The following is an 18,632-nucleotide window of genomic DNA, read 5'->3' on the forward strand; positions in this document are numbered from 1 at the left end:
TATTAAATATATATTTTAGCATTTATGTTTTTTACAAGGTTTTGTACAAGTAAACCCTACTAATCAGCCACCTGAACTATTTATATATACTGTATACAGATACAGCTGTTAACAGTCTAAGCAGAAAGAGAATCTTTATTGCAACATTTGATTGTAACTGGTTACAAGGTTAAGTATTGCAACTTTGCCTCACAGGCCAAAAGGCCAGGTCTTGTTGAATCTGAGTTTTGTGTGACAACCCCCAAAACTAGATGATATGGCACAGTCGGGATGGAAACTCCACTGATGTTGTGCAAAAACATTAAATACCATAAGACATTAAAGAACAAAAACAAGATGACATTAAATGATATAGGAATAAAACGAAATGACAAATACATATACAATTTACAGTAGTGACTGTTGTCCTCACAGTTCATGGGAGAGAGCAGCAAGAGCACTATCGGGCTCGTTTCCCGTTATGCTCACTAATTAATTCACAGGGGTCTCCAACCGGGGCAGTTTCACTTCCGTCTAGACGGTTGCAATGAGTTGCAACGCTTTGTCAAGAGTTGGTGGCGCTACGTCCGCTGTGGTCGCCATTCCCTCTATTAGTTACGGGGTTTGGCGATTGTCAGATGCAGCTGAAAGTTCGCGGTCCATGGTGGGTGTTGGGCTGAGTGTCCCAAGTCTATATTGTCGGTTGACGGCAAATTTCTTAAGGTCGGCGTCGATATCCTGGATTCGTCCGAGCATCTGGTATGGTACGAAACGATCTGATAGGTGGAGGCGTGAATGAAGACAACAAATAGTTGGGATGGCTCTGAGCAGGTGGAATCCTCTAGCCACAGAGATCCCAGAATGAAGGAGATGTGATCAGATCGGTCAACGTCTTTACTGTGATTATCAGTCTTTTTTCGTTAATGAGAGAGGGCAGCTTGGGGATTCTCAAGGCCTGGGCCATTTCAGTTGTATGAACATGGGGTAGTTTCTAGGTTACCCATTTGAGGAGCCAATATTCCGCTGCCCAGATGGGTTTTCTGATCGTAGGTGCTGCTGACGCCCATATTTCAGCTGCATGAAGTAGTGGGGAGTATATAATGGTCCTGACATATTTTGTTACTGTAACCCTGTCTGAGACGTAATGCAGGTGTTGTTTTGCTCTCCATTTAAGGTGCGCCGCACGACTGATGAGTTTGTCAATGTGCTTGTTGAATCTGAGTTTTGTATGAAAGACAATCCCCAAATCAAGATGATATGGGACAGTCGGGATGGAAACATCGCTGATGTTGGGCGAGATTATTGTTGTTTCTTTCTTCAGGGAGTAGAGCATGCACCACTTAGACGTCTCTGGGTTAATGTTAAGACCAAATTGTTTAAGGTAGCCCGCTAGTGCGAGGAGGACACTGTTAATTTCCTCTGTGATCCTAGAGGGATCTGTGTTTGGATGGTGGTCAATATGTTTAAATCATCCGCGTAGGACAATACATCTGGTCTCTGGCTTATGAAAGGGGATATGATGGCAGTAAAGATGAGACCAGAGAGGACTCCCTCTTGTGGTACTCCTGTAGGTATTTTCTTGATATAGGTTTTTTTTTTGAATGATGGAGTATGATAGTACGGTTGAGAAGGAGTGATGAGAGGAAGTGCAATAAATCCCCGCCTATAGAGTAGTGGCCTTCAAGCAGTTGTAGGAGGGCAGGTGCCTTGATGGCATTAAAAGTTGCTTTGATGTCGAGGTATGTTATGAGGGGTTCTTCTTTTCTCTCAAATGCTGTAAAAATGCTGTGGGTGGTGGCAAGGAGATTGGTAATGGTGGACCTATTTGGTAATGAAGAATGAATTTGTGATGGGGCATCTGGAAGTATGTGAGTTATTAGAGTTGGAAGCAGAGCTCTTTCTAGTAGTTTCAGGAGACATGAGGAATTGGAGATGAGTCTGAAGTGCTTTTCCAATGATGGCGTTCTTATTCCATTGATGGGGGAAGATGCGGCTGGTCAGCACTGCATTGAAGATGCTAACGCGGTTCGCGCTCAGTTGTGGACCGCCTCCTCACGGCGTAGGCGGGTTTCAGGACGCACCACCCTGGTGTTTGTTGCTTCCTGATAGTAAAGGGCCAGAAACAACTAAACAACATAACTAACACATACACGGCACAACCATAGCATTACACACATTTCTGGCCTTTCTGCAGAGTTTTTGGTAACATCACAGTGTACCACGGGGGAGTTGAACTAGCGTTTGGGAGCCTCTTTACATAAGACGCTATACTAACAAGGGGCTGGAAGATATATGGTCCGGTATCTCAGTGAACTGCAGTATTCCATCAGCACCCACAGCTGTAGAGGACTGGGTTGAATTCAAGGCTGTCAGGATTTGGTTCTTTGATATGGTGATAGTGTCAGAGAGTTCTGTTTGTCATGATTGAATATGTGGTCGAGGTTACTGCTGGATCCTGCGACGTCTTCAAATCTGGTTATGAAGTCAATCCACCTTTTAGGGGTCGAGTTGCTCTGGGAAACTAGTAGTTTGTTCAAAGTATGGTATCTTACCTATTTCTACAAACGATCAAAATAGGTCTTGATGGCCTGGGAATTTTGGCGGTTGAAAATTGCTCTTGTTCTTGAAAAGGCCCTTCTGTCATTAATTTAACCAGACTGCTTCCACTGCTTATGGAGTTGCTGATTTAGTTGAAAGCTGGGGTTTAGATATGGGGTCCACCATGCTTTAGAGTGGAGAGTGATAATGACTGTCTTTGAGGCAGTGTATTGAGATACCGTAATAATACATTGAGTTAACAGGTCGACTGCTAGTAGGGTATCACAGGATTTAAGGACATGCCATGGGATGAGAGATGCTGCTGTAATGCATCTGGAAACATCCAGATATTTTAAACTATAGATTGTTCTTCATATCATTTGTCCTTTTCTCTTGTAACTTGGGACTGGTGGTTCTAGTTGCATTAAGATTAGGTCATGGTGAGAGTTAAAGTAACCATCTTGAAGAGTCTCGAGTGTACAGGCAATAGAAGTGAAAATCAAATCCAGTTGGTTTGTACCCCTTGTGGGGTGGGGCACAAACAAACTTCGTTTTTTATAGTAAGGCCAGCCACGCCAAGCTATGAAAGGAGTAATTTTTTCATGTGTTCCAAACAAGGCAGGAAATTTAAATCTCCACAAACAGTTTTTATTGGTGAGGTGTGAAGGTGGTGAAGAATCCAGTTGGTCACCTCTTGCATTGTTTCTGGTGTAGGATTGGGAGGTATGTAAATGACAAAGACTTCAGTGGAAATAGAACTCATTTTCAGCAATGCGTAGAGCGCCTCGTAATCATTTGAGTTACTGGAGATGCTGTTCTCAAGGGTGAGGATGGCTGGATTGTAGAATAGTGACGTTCCTCCTCCCCTCCTTTTATTTCTGGATGTGAGTACAGAGCCATAGCCACTTGGACTCGTAGCTGCAATGTAATGTTCACTCGGTTCTAACCAGGTCTCCGTGAGGCAAAGCATATCAAACTCTTTCGATAACAAAATTTTGTCCATGGTTTCAATTTTATTCCTTAAACTGCGGATGTTCTGATACAATAGTAGCTAAGTGATCTTGTTCCTGTAACAGAGATATTTGATTAATCTCCGTTGAGGCTTTTGGACAACTTCCACGAGAGTTCAGGAATGTGGATTCCAGACAGCTGATACATGATCTGGGATGGGTGATACCAATGATGAACAGAGCGCTACTAATGCTTTAACTGATGTAAATTTGGACCCCTGCTGTCTAATAAAACCTGTCATTCTGTATGCTGAGTTGGTAATGTTGCAGATATGTTTATGGAATGACCCACTGGATTATTCCGTAAAAGTCTTCAAGAGTTTTTAGACTTCCTTGTCATTTCCTATTGTGCCTATTGGCATAGGAAATGACATGGAATTTTCAAGGAATTAAGATAAACAACCACTGTTTACACCATTTAGTAAGGTTATTTTTGATCGCTTGTAGATGGGCCGAGTCTTCATTATTAACTACTGTTGAAAAGAGTTTTATGTCATCGGCATAGATCATACATTTAACTTTCTCATTAATACATACTGATGGAATGTCATTCATATAAACTGCAAAAAAAATAAAGGATCCAGATTAGATCCCTGTGGGACCCCGAATGCAACATGTATGGACGTAATAGTTGATTTTTAACTGTCATTGTGATGTAGTCTGAAGAAACTTTCAATCCAAGACATTAAACATCCCTCAGCACCATATGATCCTAATTTATATACAAGTAGATTATGATTCACGAACTCAAAGGCGTTGGAAAAGTTAGCATAAATGACATCTGCTTGCATTGATTTTTCAATTCAAGCAGATGCCGAAATAATTTCCAAAATAACCACGAACGAATCCTGCTGTTCAGTACAAATGACTGGTTTAAGGTGGCTATATAATTTACCATGTATTATTTTTTCAAATATTTTGTCATAGGCTCTTAAAACAGAAATCGGTCTGTGTCGATGGGATCACCTTTTTTTTGAGGACAGTTATAACCTTTTTTTATCTTTTTTTTTTTTTTTGAAAGGATCAGGAAATTTCCCACATTTTCTAACCATTTGTAGAGCAATTAAAGAGGTTTCAGGAGCATATCTTGACATTCCTTAACAAATGAATGAGTAATGCCATCGGGCCATGAGAAGAGTGAAGAGTGAGCTCTCATTGCTGTTTTTATGTCATGCTCTGAGATATCAGCATGGAGTTAATATATTTCCAGAGACTAGGATAACCATCATTCATTTTTGAGTGATAATTTAGAGAGAGAGAACTAGTTTTAAAGTAGTCTGCCAATAAGTCAGGTTGTCTCTTTGCATCGTCAGCTGTTGTAGAACAGTTTGATAAAACAATGTAGATATTCGGGATGTAACTAATATTTTTTATCAAAATTCCAGAAAGGTCTAAGATTGTCACCTTGCAGTAGATTGGATGGAATTGAGTTCATATAAGTTGCATGAAATGAATGGATTAGAAGTTTACAACCCTTCGGAAGGCGAAAAAAGTTCATAATCAATTGGATCTTCGATTTGACATAAATTTTGTGTAGATCATGTTTCCTTTTCACTAACGATGTATAAATTCATAAAAATGCAGTCGATGTTTTTCAGTAAGCGATTTCAAAAATAATTTGGCGTGTTTAGTACGTAAAAGAAGTTGTGGATTCTATGGATATAAGGGTATTCACTTTGAAATGCCCATAGTGTGTCAAATTTTTCTGTTCATACAGATTAATAATTAGGATCATACCATTCGATCCTTAGAAGAAACTCAATGTGCACAACCTGAGTATAACAGTCAAACGAATGTGCATTATTTAAATTAAATACACTGGTATCCAAAGGTTAAGATAACATTTATCTTAACCTTTGGATACCAAGGTTAAGATAAAGATGCCTTCTAGAGTCCATGCCTGGCGGTATTTGCTGCCAATACCGCCAGGCATGGACTCTAGAAGGCCTCTGAAGGTTACAGGAGGTACCTTGTACCAGGTCTCCAATAATGCATCCATGGATCTGTGAAAGGTTGTGGAGGATCCAAACGCTGGATTTTTCAATCCACTTAATCCCAGAGATGTTCTATGGGATTCATATATGGCGAATTCGGTGGCCAAGATAGCACTTTGAAGTTTCTTTTGTGTCCGGCTACTCTAGAACAATACAGGCAATGTGACAGGGCGCACTGTCCTGCTGGGAAACACTTGTGCCATCCGGGAAAACAGGCGCCATGAAGGGAGGAACCAGATCACCCCAAATGAGTAGGTAGTTTTTAGCATTCAGAGTGCGGTCTCGGGGTCTGAGGGCTCCAAGAGATTCCTAAGGAAAGCATCCCCATACCAAAACATTGCCACCACTTGCCTGTTTCTGTTAGACCAGGGCATTGTATTGATTCCTGTTCGCAGTTTGTTGCTTTAACCTCCGTTTACCGTACACATGGTATAGCAAGAAATATGATTCATTGGAAAAGACAAATTTGTTTCCAATCATCAATAGCCAAATGGCGCTGTTCAGATTCAAACTTTAGGCGTCGCTGGTGATGGGTGGTAATAAGCACAGGTACCTTGACCGGGCGCCTACACCGGCGGGCCATATGGAAGAGGATTCATTGGATTGTAGTCTTGGAAACACCGTTGGTCGGCCCTGATTAAAGTCTATGGCCAGCTGTTCCACCGTTTTCCGTCGCTGAGGCATGGGCGCCTGCCATTGCCTGGCGACTGCTACTCTGTCCACCATCCGTCCACTCTTGGAACAACTTAAATGGAACACTCCGCAAACAATTCACAAGATTCGCAGTTTCCGTAATACTGCGATCCTTCACCCGGTACCCTCGTGGGTAGCACAGTTGGTAGGATCACCGTCCTTCCCACACCGAGTGGAAAAGACCTGAGTTCGAATCCTGTCGTTGATGAGAGGAATTTTTGTTGGTCTTTTTCACAACGTGGTTAGTCGGTCTCAGGCGAGGTTAGCATGTTTTTTTTTTCCTCCTGGAAACTCGGTTTTTCGTCCAGCAAACAGAAAATCGACCTCAGAACACACGCAATTTACAGACAGTATACACGGAGCAACAGGCCTTAGTTGCCGATGCTCCTAAAACCGAACAACAACTTAAACCTGTACTCGACAATCATCCTTTTTTTCGAAGACCGTCGGATCACATTCTTTGCCCATGTCAACCAAATACTTCGTATGGACCACATGCCACGAACTTGCAATATCACATTTACTGGTTCTCACCGCGCCACGTGTGTCGCCACGCAGGGAGGAACTATCCATTGCTGAAATATAGGAGTGTTCATAATGTTTTGACTGGACAGTGTATGTACAGTATACACAATGGAAGGTTGAAATGTTTCTAGCCTCTCATAGGAGGAATGCTGGAAAGTTGTGAAACCCCATTTATTTTTCAACGTAGTTCTTTAAGTCAACACGCTTTTTGGCATGATCCACTAGCTTTCCTAACCAATTCAAATCAAATTAAGAAGATTTTAATTCAAACCAGTTGTTGACTGCATCCATCACAGCATGGTCACTGTAGAATTTTTGTCCTTTCAAGTCCTTTTTGAGATTTGGAAAGAGAAAATAGTCCAATGGAGCCAAATCCTATGAGTAGGACGGATGCTGTAATAGCTTGAACCCATGGTTACGCAGTGTTGCCTGAGTCACAAACGCTGTGTGCGCTGGTGCATTGTCTTGATGCAAGATGAATTTCCCGACCCTCTTGAGCCTCATTTCCTCGCGAAAACATCTCAATAGGTTAGAATAACACCGGAATTGATAGTGGCACCTCGTCACAGGAAATCAACCATGATCACTCCTTCTGCATCCCAGACAAAAGACTGATGCTATGACTTTCTCAGCTGATTTCCGCTTCGCAACTTTTTAGGAGGGGGAGGAGACGGATGCTTACACTGTTTCGATTTTTCTTTTGTTTCAGAGTCGAATTAGTGCACCCATGTTTCGTCCAACACACCGCCCCCAAATCTGAGTTTCATTAGTTTCAAAATGCTACCTAATATCATGACAACAGCTCACTCTTTCCCGCTTCTGATCTGCATTCAGTGCTTTTTAGGATCCACCTCAAAGAAACCTTATTCATTCCTAAAACATTCACCACAATATCGTGAACTCACTGATGGGTAGATTGTGAATGTTATTGTGCAGTCTTGCATGGTCAGGTCATCAATGACATACACATTTGCAGGTGTCGACAAGGTAACAGGCCTCCCACTGCTGAGTGGAACTTCAACACTGTCTCGTCCACGCTTAAATTCTGCAACTGCCTTCCACACTTCAACGCTCTCTGTAAAGGAAAAGAATATAGTCATAAACCTGAAATTTTCTATGAACACACAAAAGGAGTACAGCACAAATTGGCAATATTGTGTTTCGCGAAAAGCTTTGCGATCTACATTGGTTAAAAACTTTTTAATCTTCCCCTCGTATAATGATTTAGTAAAAAGAAAAAAAAGTTACAGCCAAATGGAATTCCTCCAAGACTTTTGAGACTCCCTGTATTTCTTAACCTAAGTATATGATCAAAGAAGCACTTTCAGACCGTTGACCGTCTCATTTAAAACAATATAAAGTTTTTGATACCGTTCTATGATTTATTGAACAAAACATTCGATTCAAAATTCCCTCAACCCAATAATACTAATTTAAAATGCATTAATTCTTTTACTATCAGATTATTCAATCAAGTTATTATAACTATAATGATAATGATAATAAGTAATTATAATAAATGTTGAAAATGTCCATCATAATGTTTGAGCGGCTATACCACTGTCCAAAAAGTATTGGGGCACGCATCAGTTCTGTACTGACGTCACTGTCACTCAATTTAATAGCAGTCGGTTCTCCCTTCAGCCATTGCAGATAGCCTGCAGAAGAGTAATCAGCTGAGCTACCAATGTGGGAGGTGTTTGTTAGTACCATACCAAGCATTTCAGTTCATCCTGTAGGTGTTCCACAGGATTCAAATCAGAACTCTGTGCCAGCTGTTTCTTTTCTTTTGTGCATGCATGTATGTGGACTATTCTCGAGCACACTGACCCCTCTAGCCTTATTTAAAATTTGATCCAAAGCAACTAAGGCTAGAAGGGGTCAGGATGTACTACCCTTCCGACTACCCTCTGGTCACATGGGATGATCTTCTTTGGTCTTCTGTGCGTTGCCGAACTATGGTAATACTATCAAGCTTCCATTTAATAATATCCTTTCCTGCTGTCAACCGTGGATGGTACAGGCTGCCCAGGTCAGTAATTTCCCAAATCAAGAAGCCAACAATGTGACATCTTATAATAACATCTCTCCCGAAACCGAGACCAACTTGTGTGGTTCATTTGCCTTCCTTATATACCGCTCTGAGCCATTTGTTTATCCTGCTAGGTCCAATGGACTATGAAAACAGGTATGTTTGTATACTTTTTTGGAGGTTTGTGTAGTTTCCCGATTTAATTCTATATACTGACTTGCAGTCCCTTCCATGTGTAGGTATTATTTTTACAACATTTGCTTTTCAACAAGCCATACAAATAATAATCTAGCGACATTAAATCTAGGGATCTTGGTGACAAACTTTTCGGAAATAATACAACCATCGAAAAAGTCTCTCAGCATTGCTACTGTTTCATGGGATGTGTGACAATTCGACCCACCTTGCTGAAACAAACAATAACGTTCGTCTTTGTCAAGTATCACAATGAATTGGTATATTTAATCCCAGTATTTAATACCTTTCCGCCAATTGTGTTCTAGAAGAAGAGAGATCCAATCATTAGGCGAGATTTATTGGTACATCACACCAATTTTTTTAAGGATGTAAGGGAGTTTCACAAACATGAGGATTTCATTACCCCATAATGCTATTATTTCGTTTTTGCATAAAAATAATCTTTGGCTAGTTAGTAAAGAAAGGAAAAACAGACTACTTTTTTGGGAAATTGTAATTCCCTGGTATTGGTTGTGGGAAATACTGCTTGTATAAGTTCTAAAAAACAAACACGAAGCCGAAAGAAACAGGGACAGCTAATGTTGCATGACATACTTTTTCATGAACTGATTCTGTCAATTACAGAAAGGACAGAGATTAATTGGTGTAAACTGCTTGTACCTGCTGATCGAGGGGATTGGAGAAATAACAGGATCCGGAAATTCCCCCACCCCATTTCAATAATTAACCATATAGGTGGAGTAGACATATATACTGAAACTATGATGCAAAGGTATTTATTAAATTAAATTTATATAGAATTAGCTAATTCTTTTGCTAATAGTTGAATTTTTAGCCTCATAAACGAAAGGTGAAGAGCTATACTATTCCACCATCGAGACTATACTGACAGTTCAGAAATTGTAAGAAACTTGCTGACATGAGATTGGATTTGAATTTCTATTGTTTGGAATTTTCAGGAAAGGCATAGATAGGAGGATTGTTCCAGATTTAGATGGAATAAAGTTAAAAACGCATGCCGATGAGTTTGGAAATGAATTGTGAAAAGGCATTCCTCTCTCTACCAACTAAAGTGGATGTTTGCTTGGTTGGGAGAGGAATGAATTAGCTATATAGACTCATTAGTTAATCTCACTGTTACCAGTGGATTCAATTGCTAAGATTTAAAGAGATTTAGGGAAACCACCTGAGATGGAACAATCGGATAGAGGTCATATTTTTCATACTATTATATCGAGAAAAGTTGGAAGTTAATGTTAATCCGAATCAGAAGCGTTCCTAGACTACCTGCCAGAATCTCGCCCTAAGGAACCCATTCTATTGTTCCTCCTACCCAAAATCTCAAGTACAGTATGTTCACATTCTTGACACCCTAAGAGATCGCCTGGTTGGCCTCATGCAAAGGCAACTCTTGATCCAAGTAAATGATTTCAGGGTTTAAAGTAAGTTTTCTTCTGAGTGGACAACGAAGTGCTGTCAGAATTTAAGGAACTGGTGGAACCACTTGGGCTTACGTTTATGTTGTTGTTGTTGTAGGGTTTTACTCGCATCAGCAACTTAGGCCATGTTGCGCAGCATATATGTCTGTACATTGCGTGTCCTATGGTCGATATGCAATTTTCTGGGCGGAGAACACGAACTACCGACTAACTCACCTTGTCAACCTTTAAGGAAAAGCCAAGTTTCTCTGAGAAATAAAAAAAAAGCTTGTCATCGTGGTCTGAGACCAACTAACTCAGCCACGGAGTGAAAAAATAAAAAGCCCACAAATGTTCCTCGCTTCATTGAAAACATTCAAACCTGGGACTTTTCACCTGGTGTGAGGAGGACCTTGATTATATTTCTTGTAATCACTGTCCGAGAAGACAATAAATCTTGGTTTTATAACAAATGTCCTTGAGTTGTTCAAAACAAGGATACAGTATACCGAAACTGGCCTGCATCCAAATCAGTTAAATTTCCACCACCAAAGATCTTCATAGTAGTTAGTATTAGTATTGGTAAATATTTTGCTATTAATAGCGAACGAATCTCATTCGATGCCTACTTTGGTTTCTTTTTTGACAGCACAAGATAGCCTCGTAGTGAGCTAGCTAGCTGTGGGCTAGCTAGCTATTATTCTTCCTCCACAACTATAAGAAACACCAAGGTTCGACACATCAGAAACAAAGGACATCGTGTAGTCCCCCCCACCCTTCCATACTACGGCCGAATTATTCCGTGCCGAGCAGCGGTTGTTGTTTCTCCTGGAAAATCAAGTTTTTCGTTCCACCAAACACGCCAACAGACTAGTATTCATGCAGTTTATGGACATGATATAGTGACGATTGCATACTGATCATATATTTCTGATCAATATGTGATCATTATCTTCAACCAGAATGCTTCAGGGTTATAGTGTCTCTCTCGCTCTTTTTCTCTTGTACATCAATGACCTTTCACCTAAATGGAAATCCCATCCGTATTGAAGATATCAGTCCGCGATATTGGACATGCAAGTTTGGCAACTTATTCCATATAACCAAACTTACCAAAGTGTTTAACTGCCCTCGTGGGTAGCACAGTAATCACCATCCTGCTCACACCGCGTGGAAAAGACCTGCGTTCGAATTCTTTCAATAACGCGAGGAATTTTTATGGACCGCTTTTCGCTGAGTTAGTCAGTCTCAGACCAGGATGACAAGTTCTTTTTTTTCTCTTCCAAAAAAACAGGCAAAACCCTACAACACACGCAATTTATGGACGAGTTTGTTCTCGAGTAACTCTAAATGACAAGTTAAAAAAAGAAAAAAAAAAACAATATTTACATAATCGACAAGAGTTCAGAGTGGAATTCGAAGTAAAGCATTTAATTTATCCAACAATGCTTTCACTGATGCCATCGGAGAAAATACGAGGGGGTATCAAAAAGGGCGTACCCTTACATAGAAATAATAGCCCTAGAAAATGTATATAAAGTGCTTAGCATCATAATACACAGCCATTTCTGAATAACCAGAAAATTTTTAAGGTGGCATCGTTTTAGGTTATATCTCATATTGTGAATACCTTCACAACGAGTTGCCATGATATTGCACTACTTCGAATAAGTAACGCTTCACCTAAGGAGAAGACTAGTGTTACTTATTCTCAGATAGGTACCACCACCCAGACAGCACTGTTTCAGGGCTATTTGGCCCTTCGTCAGTGAGTGGGTAGGTACCCAAGTGATGCAAGTGATGCAAATCACTTGGGTACCTACCCACTCACTGACGAAGGGCCAAATAGCCCTTAAACAGTGCTGTCTGGGTGGTGGTACCTATCTGAGAATAAGTAACACTAGTCTTCTCCTTAGGTGAAGCGTTACTTATTCGAAGTAGTGCAATATCATGGCAACTCGTTGTGAAGGTATTCACAATATGAGATATAACCTAAAACGATGCCACCTTAAAAATTTTCTGGTTATTCAGAAATGGCTGTGTATTATGATGCTAAGCACTTTATATACATAGTCTAAATTTGTTCGCAGCTTGAGGCTCTAGCCCTAAATGCGCCTTAGTCTAGCCCTAGAAAAGTGAAACTCCACAGGAACTTTAATCCTTTCTATGTACTCTCCATGTATAGTAACACATTTCTATCAACTATGGATCAGTTGTTTAATGCCTTGATCATAGAAGTCCGCATTTTTTGTCTGAAACCACGATTCCATTCTACTTCATTGATGACTTCCTGAGACAAATCAAAGCGGCGTCCACGCAATGCTTTGGCATGTCTTTAGTCCGGATCATATTGTTACACCCAGCATTCGTCATTTGTCACTAACCGATCAAAAAAGTTCTCAACATCCGCATTACACAAATCGAACAGTTAGCGAGAACATTGTATTCGACATTGCTTCTGCAAAGGCGTCAGCAATCTTGGAACCCATCGTGCGGAGACTTTAGACATGTGCAGATGGTCATGTAAAATGGTCTGTGCGGTGGTAGCACAGTGGTATCGTCACCGTCTTCCCCACACCGGGTGGAAAAGGCCCGGGTTCGAATCGTCGATGACGTGAGGAACTTTAATAGGCTTTTTCACTCCGTGGCTGAGTTAGTCGGTCTCAGGCGTAGATAGCAAGGTTTTTCCCCAGAATTTTCGTCCAGCAAGCAGGGAGTTTTCGTCCAGCAAACAGACAAATCGACCATAGAACACACGCAATTAACAGACATAAGACACAGCACGGCAGATGAATTTAATTATTCTGGTGGCCTAAATATAATAGGTTTTTTTTTTTTTTTTTTTTTTTTGGTCATGTAAAATGCTGTGGGCATACCCATAACTAATTCCCACTGTATTTGCGATGAAATTAATTGTTACACGTCCGTCACTCAGCACCAGCTGCTCAACTTTGCAACCGTCTCACTGTCTGTGGATGTTGATGGCCTTCCTTCTCTTGGCTCGTCAAAGACGCTCGTACAACCGCACTGGAACTCCCGTTTCCACATTTTTAGAGTGTCATAGGATGGACAATCAATTCTGCCCATACACAGCTTTAATTTCTTCGTCAATTTCCTGAGCTTTCTTGCCCTGAAAGTGCAGGAACTTGATCACTGCTCGATACTCACACTTTGTCAACCATAGCGTCCTTCCTCAGATTCCGGGCCCCACCTCTGGTGTACAACCACCTACGAGAATGAAATTTCACATGCTAGTTATTGAATATGTAAACAACTTATATTAAAAACGGCATCTTCCTACTTATCTAGGTCTATATTGATATCCCTCGTATTCGGATTTGAAAAAGCTGGCAGTGACCATGAAGGTAGAAGTCGTAGGGGAACACTTTCATCAGTTCTGGGTAATATGGAGCACGAAATTGTGTCCATTTTTTTCTTCACTGAAGTCGCCAGTTCAGCTGTAAAAGAGGCACATAATTTACTTCAACCTGATCCAGCATTTTCGTTCACTCCAAAAGTGTTAGATCTGATACAAATTTAAACTATGAGACGGCAAGCCAGTCGTTAGACTTTGTTTTAACAGTCATTAACCTAAACAATGCAACCGAGAACTTATACTGTTTAGGTTAATGACTGTTTACTTATGCAAATCATTCATTTGCATAAATAAATTAATCGTTTGCTACTTAATTATTTGAATGCATTACACATACAAAAACTTACCTGCACAGAACCCTTACAGCAATTACGTGAAACAAATGACAAGTAGGGCATTTGCCCCAGGCGCATCAGAACCAGCTTTTAAATACCCCAAAATGAATGAGCAAGACATACATTTTGTAATATTTTATTATTTATTCATTGTTCACTTATGGAATTGTTTATTAATGGAGTAGGGGTGTAGTGGACCCAAATTTTTAATTTTTCTCCAGATAAATATCTTAAATTTTACGGCTCTGGTAGATGTACTGAAATTTATATAAAACTACTGAAGGATAATACTGTATTCATTTCGAAATAAATCTTTAGACAATTTTTTAAAAGACAGAATTACATAAATGTGTGTTCAAATCTCGGAAATGTAATTCTGTTTATTGGCGTAGTTTTGCCAATGGCACTTAATAATTGGTGATCATTAATAAACAGGTTTACAAGGAATTTCCGACAGAGGGAGGATAAGTAGTCTTTAAAGTCCATTGTATGCTTTCGTCTGGTTATTAGAACTAGGAAAAGGATAAAGCCGAGGCACTTTCATTTAATAAAATGTTTATTTTAAATATTCAAGCAGTAAGAATATGAAAAGAAGATAACAAAAGATCAAAATGCAATATATTTAATAAATTATGATCTAGTTAATATCTAATGATAATTAATATCTCTGATTTAGTGATCTCGTTAAATATCTAGTGATCTAATTATGATCTAGGTATCAATTGTTCGTTAATGGCTGACCATTCTTTGCATTATTTCCGGTTTATTTATTTATTGTGTTTAGTTCAGTCTATATGTACGTAGTCATCCAGGAACAGTGATAAATAGTGAGTTTTGTTAAGGGCTGGCCAGTCTTTTCCCTATTTCCGGTTTAGTTTTAAAGTCAAATAATATTTGTTATTTAAATCTCATGGGCGAGATGATAAAGCTATATTTGGTGGTATATGCACACTGACCATACTCTTATCGATGTAATACAAAAGCAAACAGGAAACAGCTGGCCATAATGCTCAACCCCACGGTGAATGAGAGCTGAGAGTCCTAAATACCATTTCCAAACTGCCAGATGTAGTTTAGGGCTATGAACTTTTAAAAAAAATAATAAATAATCATAAATAAAATTTAATCGAACTACTTTCCTTTGTTACAACTAAGGCTGCAGCATACATAAATGTTCGAATTACGGGCACGGCTCCTCCCAGTGCGTTCCCGATATGAACCCGTTCGTTGGTCGACCCGAACCGGGCCATGACCCTGCAACCACACTTTCTCCCACTCTGTCTGCTATATAAGCTCTTACTGTCAGCTGGACTTCGCCCACTGTCTGCTTGACCTGCAAGTAAAATTACCAGCAATGTTTAAGGTAGGTAGTTTCCTGCTTATCTTAGGCATTTTATAGGGTTTTCGAGGCATCTAAAACTAATTGAAGCAAATTATTTACAGGTAGTCACGTTAGCGACTCTATTTGCCCTCTGCCTGGGTGTGGACTATCGTCGTGGCTATGGTGGTGGTGGAGGCTATGGAGGAGGTTACGGTGGAGGTAACGGTGTAGGAGGATATGGACATGATTATGTAAGTTTGAAAAGATTTTATTATTGGATTTTAGGTACTAAGAAATTCTTATGTATTCTTACGAGTGTACAGACATCTGCCTTTCTTAAAAATATTTATTTTTGAATAATGATAAATTAAAATTTTAAAAATGATTAACATTGTGAACTTAAAAGTATTAAACTTGCAGGTGGTTAGCATGTATGCATAAAGCACCTATTGTCTTAACTATGTCCAGGTGTACACATGTAATAACTTTAGTCCTATTCCTCGAATTTTCATTAAATTTTATATTCGGCTCTTAAAAATAAAGAGCCAAATAAATAAAAATTATTTGGCTCTTTTGTTTATTTTATTATTTATTTAATAAAATTTGTCCAGCCATCTCAAATTTTATTAAAATAGGAATAATAGAAATCACGCAATTATTATTTTTTTTGTCCGTCCGTCCGTCTGCATGTAATAACTCGACTCCCAGTGGATTGGCTCTTTTAGAACGATTTGTCGAGCCTTCCCAAATTCCATTAAAATCAAACCATTAGAAATCCATATTCTAGTTTGTTTTTTTTTTATACAGTAGTCTATCCACATACTGTATATTGTAGCGGAAGCACTGGACATAATGTTCGTTGCCCTATGCTGATTGGAGGGATGAATGGACAATATGGCGGACAATGTTTTCGGTTCGTTCATAAAAATCTTTTTTTTTTTTGCTTGATTTTATTAATCTTGAATAATTGCTATTTGCTTACGCGCCTAAAATGTAACAGACTGAAATAAAGTTGCGCTGAGAAAATAAGGAAAGTACCTAAACTTATTTTTGCTTAGATCATAGAATAAAATCGGGAGAAAACGCCTTGCAAACCGTATGATTTTTATACTTTAAAAATCATGCGTTTAACAAATAAATTTTAAACCAATAAATTCTAAATTAGTTTATTGGTTTTTAAAGTCATTTTATAATCGAATACGCCTGAACTGTGACAATATATACATTACCTAAGTTGGCATTTTTAAAATAAATTGCGCTTTTTATAGCATTTATGTTTAAATAAGTTCAAGGTATCTTGCAAGTTTCAGAAATTCCACTTATCCTTAAAAAAGACTTAAGAATTTTGATATCAAATGAAAAAGGATATTTAGAATAATTAAAAATGTACGAAATTACTGCACTGATTTTACATCATAATAAAAACTTTAACCATTGTTCTTTACAAAAGACAAATGCACTCAGTGATCACTGAATTGTGACCACCCATCCGTTCTGCATAGCATGCAGTATAAGTTGAACACTTTCCCACACTAGAGCAGTGGTAATTTGCATCTGGTCGTACAAGTAAAAGAAATAAAATAGCAGTTATGGGACGTAACAGAGATATCACGGATTTTCAAAAGGACATGATTGTGAGAGTTCATGCGTCAGGTACTTCCTTATCGGAAACGGCACGTCTTGTCGGTTTCTCACAGCCTAATGCAGTTAAGGTGTACAAAGAATGGTGTCGAACGGGTCAAACCGCCTTCCTCCGACAGAACTGTAAAGGATTACGCAATGAGGATGTTCGTGGTGAGCGAAGAATGCAGCGCATTGTACGGATTCAACAGCAGGTCACTGTGCGACAGTTGACATCTGGAGAATTCAAGAACAATATCCCAAATGAGGATGAGCTGCGCACTCAGACGTACGAGGTTCCACACCAGACCTCCAAGAGATACCCTGTCCCGACCGCTGATCATCGTCGACGGCGAATGCTGTGGTGTCAACAACACGCTGGTTGGACGCTGGAGAGCTGACAACGAGTGTGCTGGCCGGAGCCGTATAACTGGTGCAGTACTCCGAAGGATCCCTTCGTGCCTGGATGGTATCAACTGTCCAGAGAAGTGGTGGTGGTTGCTTAATATGGGGCATGTTTCGCTTGCAAGAACTAGGACTCCTGGTGCACATGGATCAACGTTTCACTGGTGAGGTTTACGAGCAGCTCTTAGGAGACCATGTGCACCTTACCATACTGCATTTTTTCCCGCACAGAAACGGGATCTTCCAAGACGATAATGCGCAGTGTCATCGGGCCCTCACTACGCACAAGTGGTTCGAGGAACACAGTGAAAATATCGGCCTTGAAATTCGCCTGACCTCAATCCAATCGAATATCTGTGAGATGTTTTGGAAAGGGAAGTGAGGCTATGGACACAACCATCATCTACTCCAAACTTTGGAAAGAGGGCACATGACTGCAGATCCCAAGGACGTTTTGAGACATCTAGTGGAGTCAATGCCTAGGCAAATAGCGGCTGTTATCCGTACGAACATTGGCTCAATACGGTATTAGCTAGGTGGTCATAATTCAGTGATCACTGAGTATAAATAAAAGAGGGGAGTAGAGTTCGGTGAGTTTTTCATTGTTAAATATTTGTTTGTTTCTCAAGGCCCAACCCATCCCCTATGACTTTGGTTACGATGTCCGTGGTGACTATGGTGGACAACAACACAGAAAGGAGTCTGGCGATGGTCATGGGAATGTTCAGGGATCCTATGGATACACTGATGAACACGGTATCCACCGTCAAGTAGACTACGTTGCAGATGCCCATGGATTCAGAGCGAATGTAAAAACCAACGAGCCTGGAACTGCTAACCAAGATCCTGCAGATGTTGCTCTGCGTGCTGATCCCGTCCAAGTTCATGGTCCACCTCAGCATTATGGCGGTCCTCTACGAAGACACTATTAAAATCTCACCTATAAGTAAGTAAAACTTAGAAATCAAAATAGACATGTAGAAGCAAATACAACGTCTGAAATTTTATAAATGTGTTTCATAATAAAATTAGACATTACGTAACTTAAGTATTATTTCCTTTTAAAAAAAAATTCCCAAAATTCGCGTAATTTTTAAAGTTAAAGCTAACCACATTTGATTTATATAGTTTTGATGCAGGTGGTTAAATGATTATTTCATTAAGTTTTGTAAATTTGCTTTTATTTTT

At 39.7% G+C, this 18,632-nt stretch overlaps 1 protein-coding gene across 1 annotated transcript; it reads left to right on the top strand.

The window, feature by feature from the left end:
• The first annotated feature begins 526 nt into the window (after positions 1-526).
• Positions 527-18,376, top strand: LOC150088780 (uncharacterized). The gene is made up of 3 exons (XM_090370321.1): positions 527-643; positions 15,542-15,670; positions 18,074-18,376. Exons 1-3 carry the CDS (start codon positions 527-529, stop codon positions 18,374-18,376), a joined length of 549 nt encoding a protein of 182 aa, XP_090226447.1.
• The last annotated feature ends 256 nt before the right edge of the window (positions 18,377-18,632 follow it).

Source organism: Mastigoproctus giganteus, chromosome 3, assembly GCF_048544385.1.
Source record: "Mastigoproctus giganteus isolate SK-2022 chromosome 3, ASM4854438v1, whole genome shotgun sequence".
Lineage (NCBI taxonomy): Eukaryota > Metazoa > Arthropoda > Arachnida > Uropygi > Thelyphonidae > Mastigoproctus > Mastigoproctus giganteus.

What these genes read in the sequence shown, in the direction of transcription:
- LOC150088780 (XM_090370321.1), top strand. Translation starts at nt 527, where the DNA reads ATGAGTTGCAACGCTTTGTCAAGAGTTGGTGGCGCTACGTCCGCTGTG. An exon ending in CTGAAAGTTCGCGGTCCATG is followed by an intron (nt 644 to 15,541) that starts GTGGGTGTTGGG and finishes AATTATTTACAG; the next exon opens with GTAGTCACGTTAGCGACTCT. An exon ending in GAGGATATGGACATGATTAT is followed by an intron (nt 15,671 to 18,073) that starts GTAAGTTTGAAA and finishes TTGTTTCTCAAG; the next exon opens with GCCCAACCCATCCCCTATGA.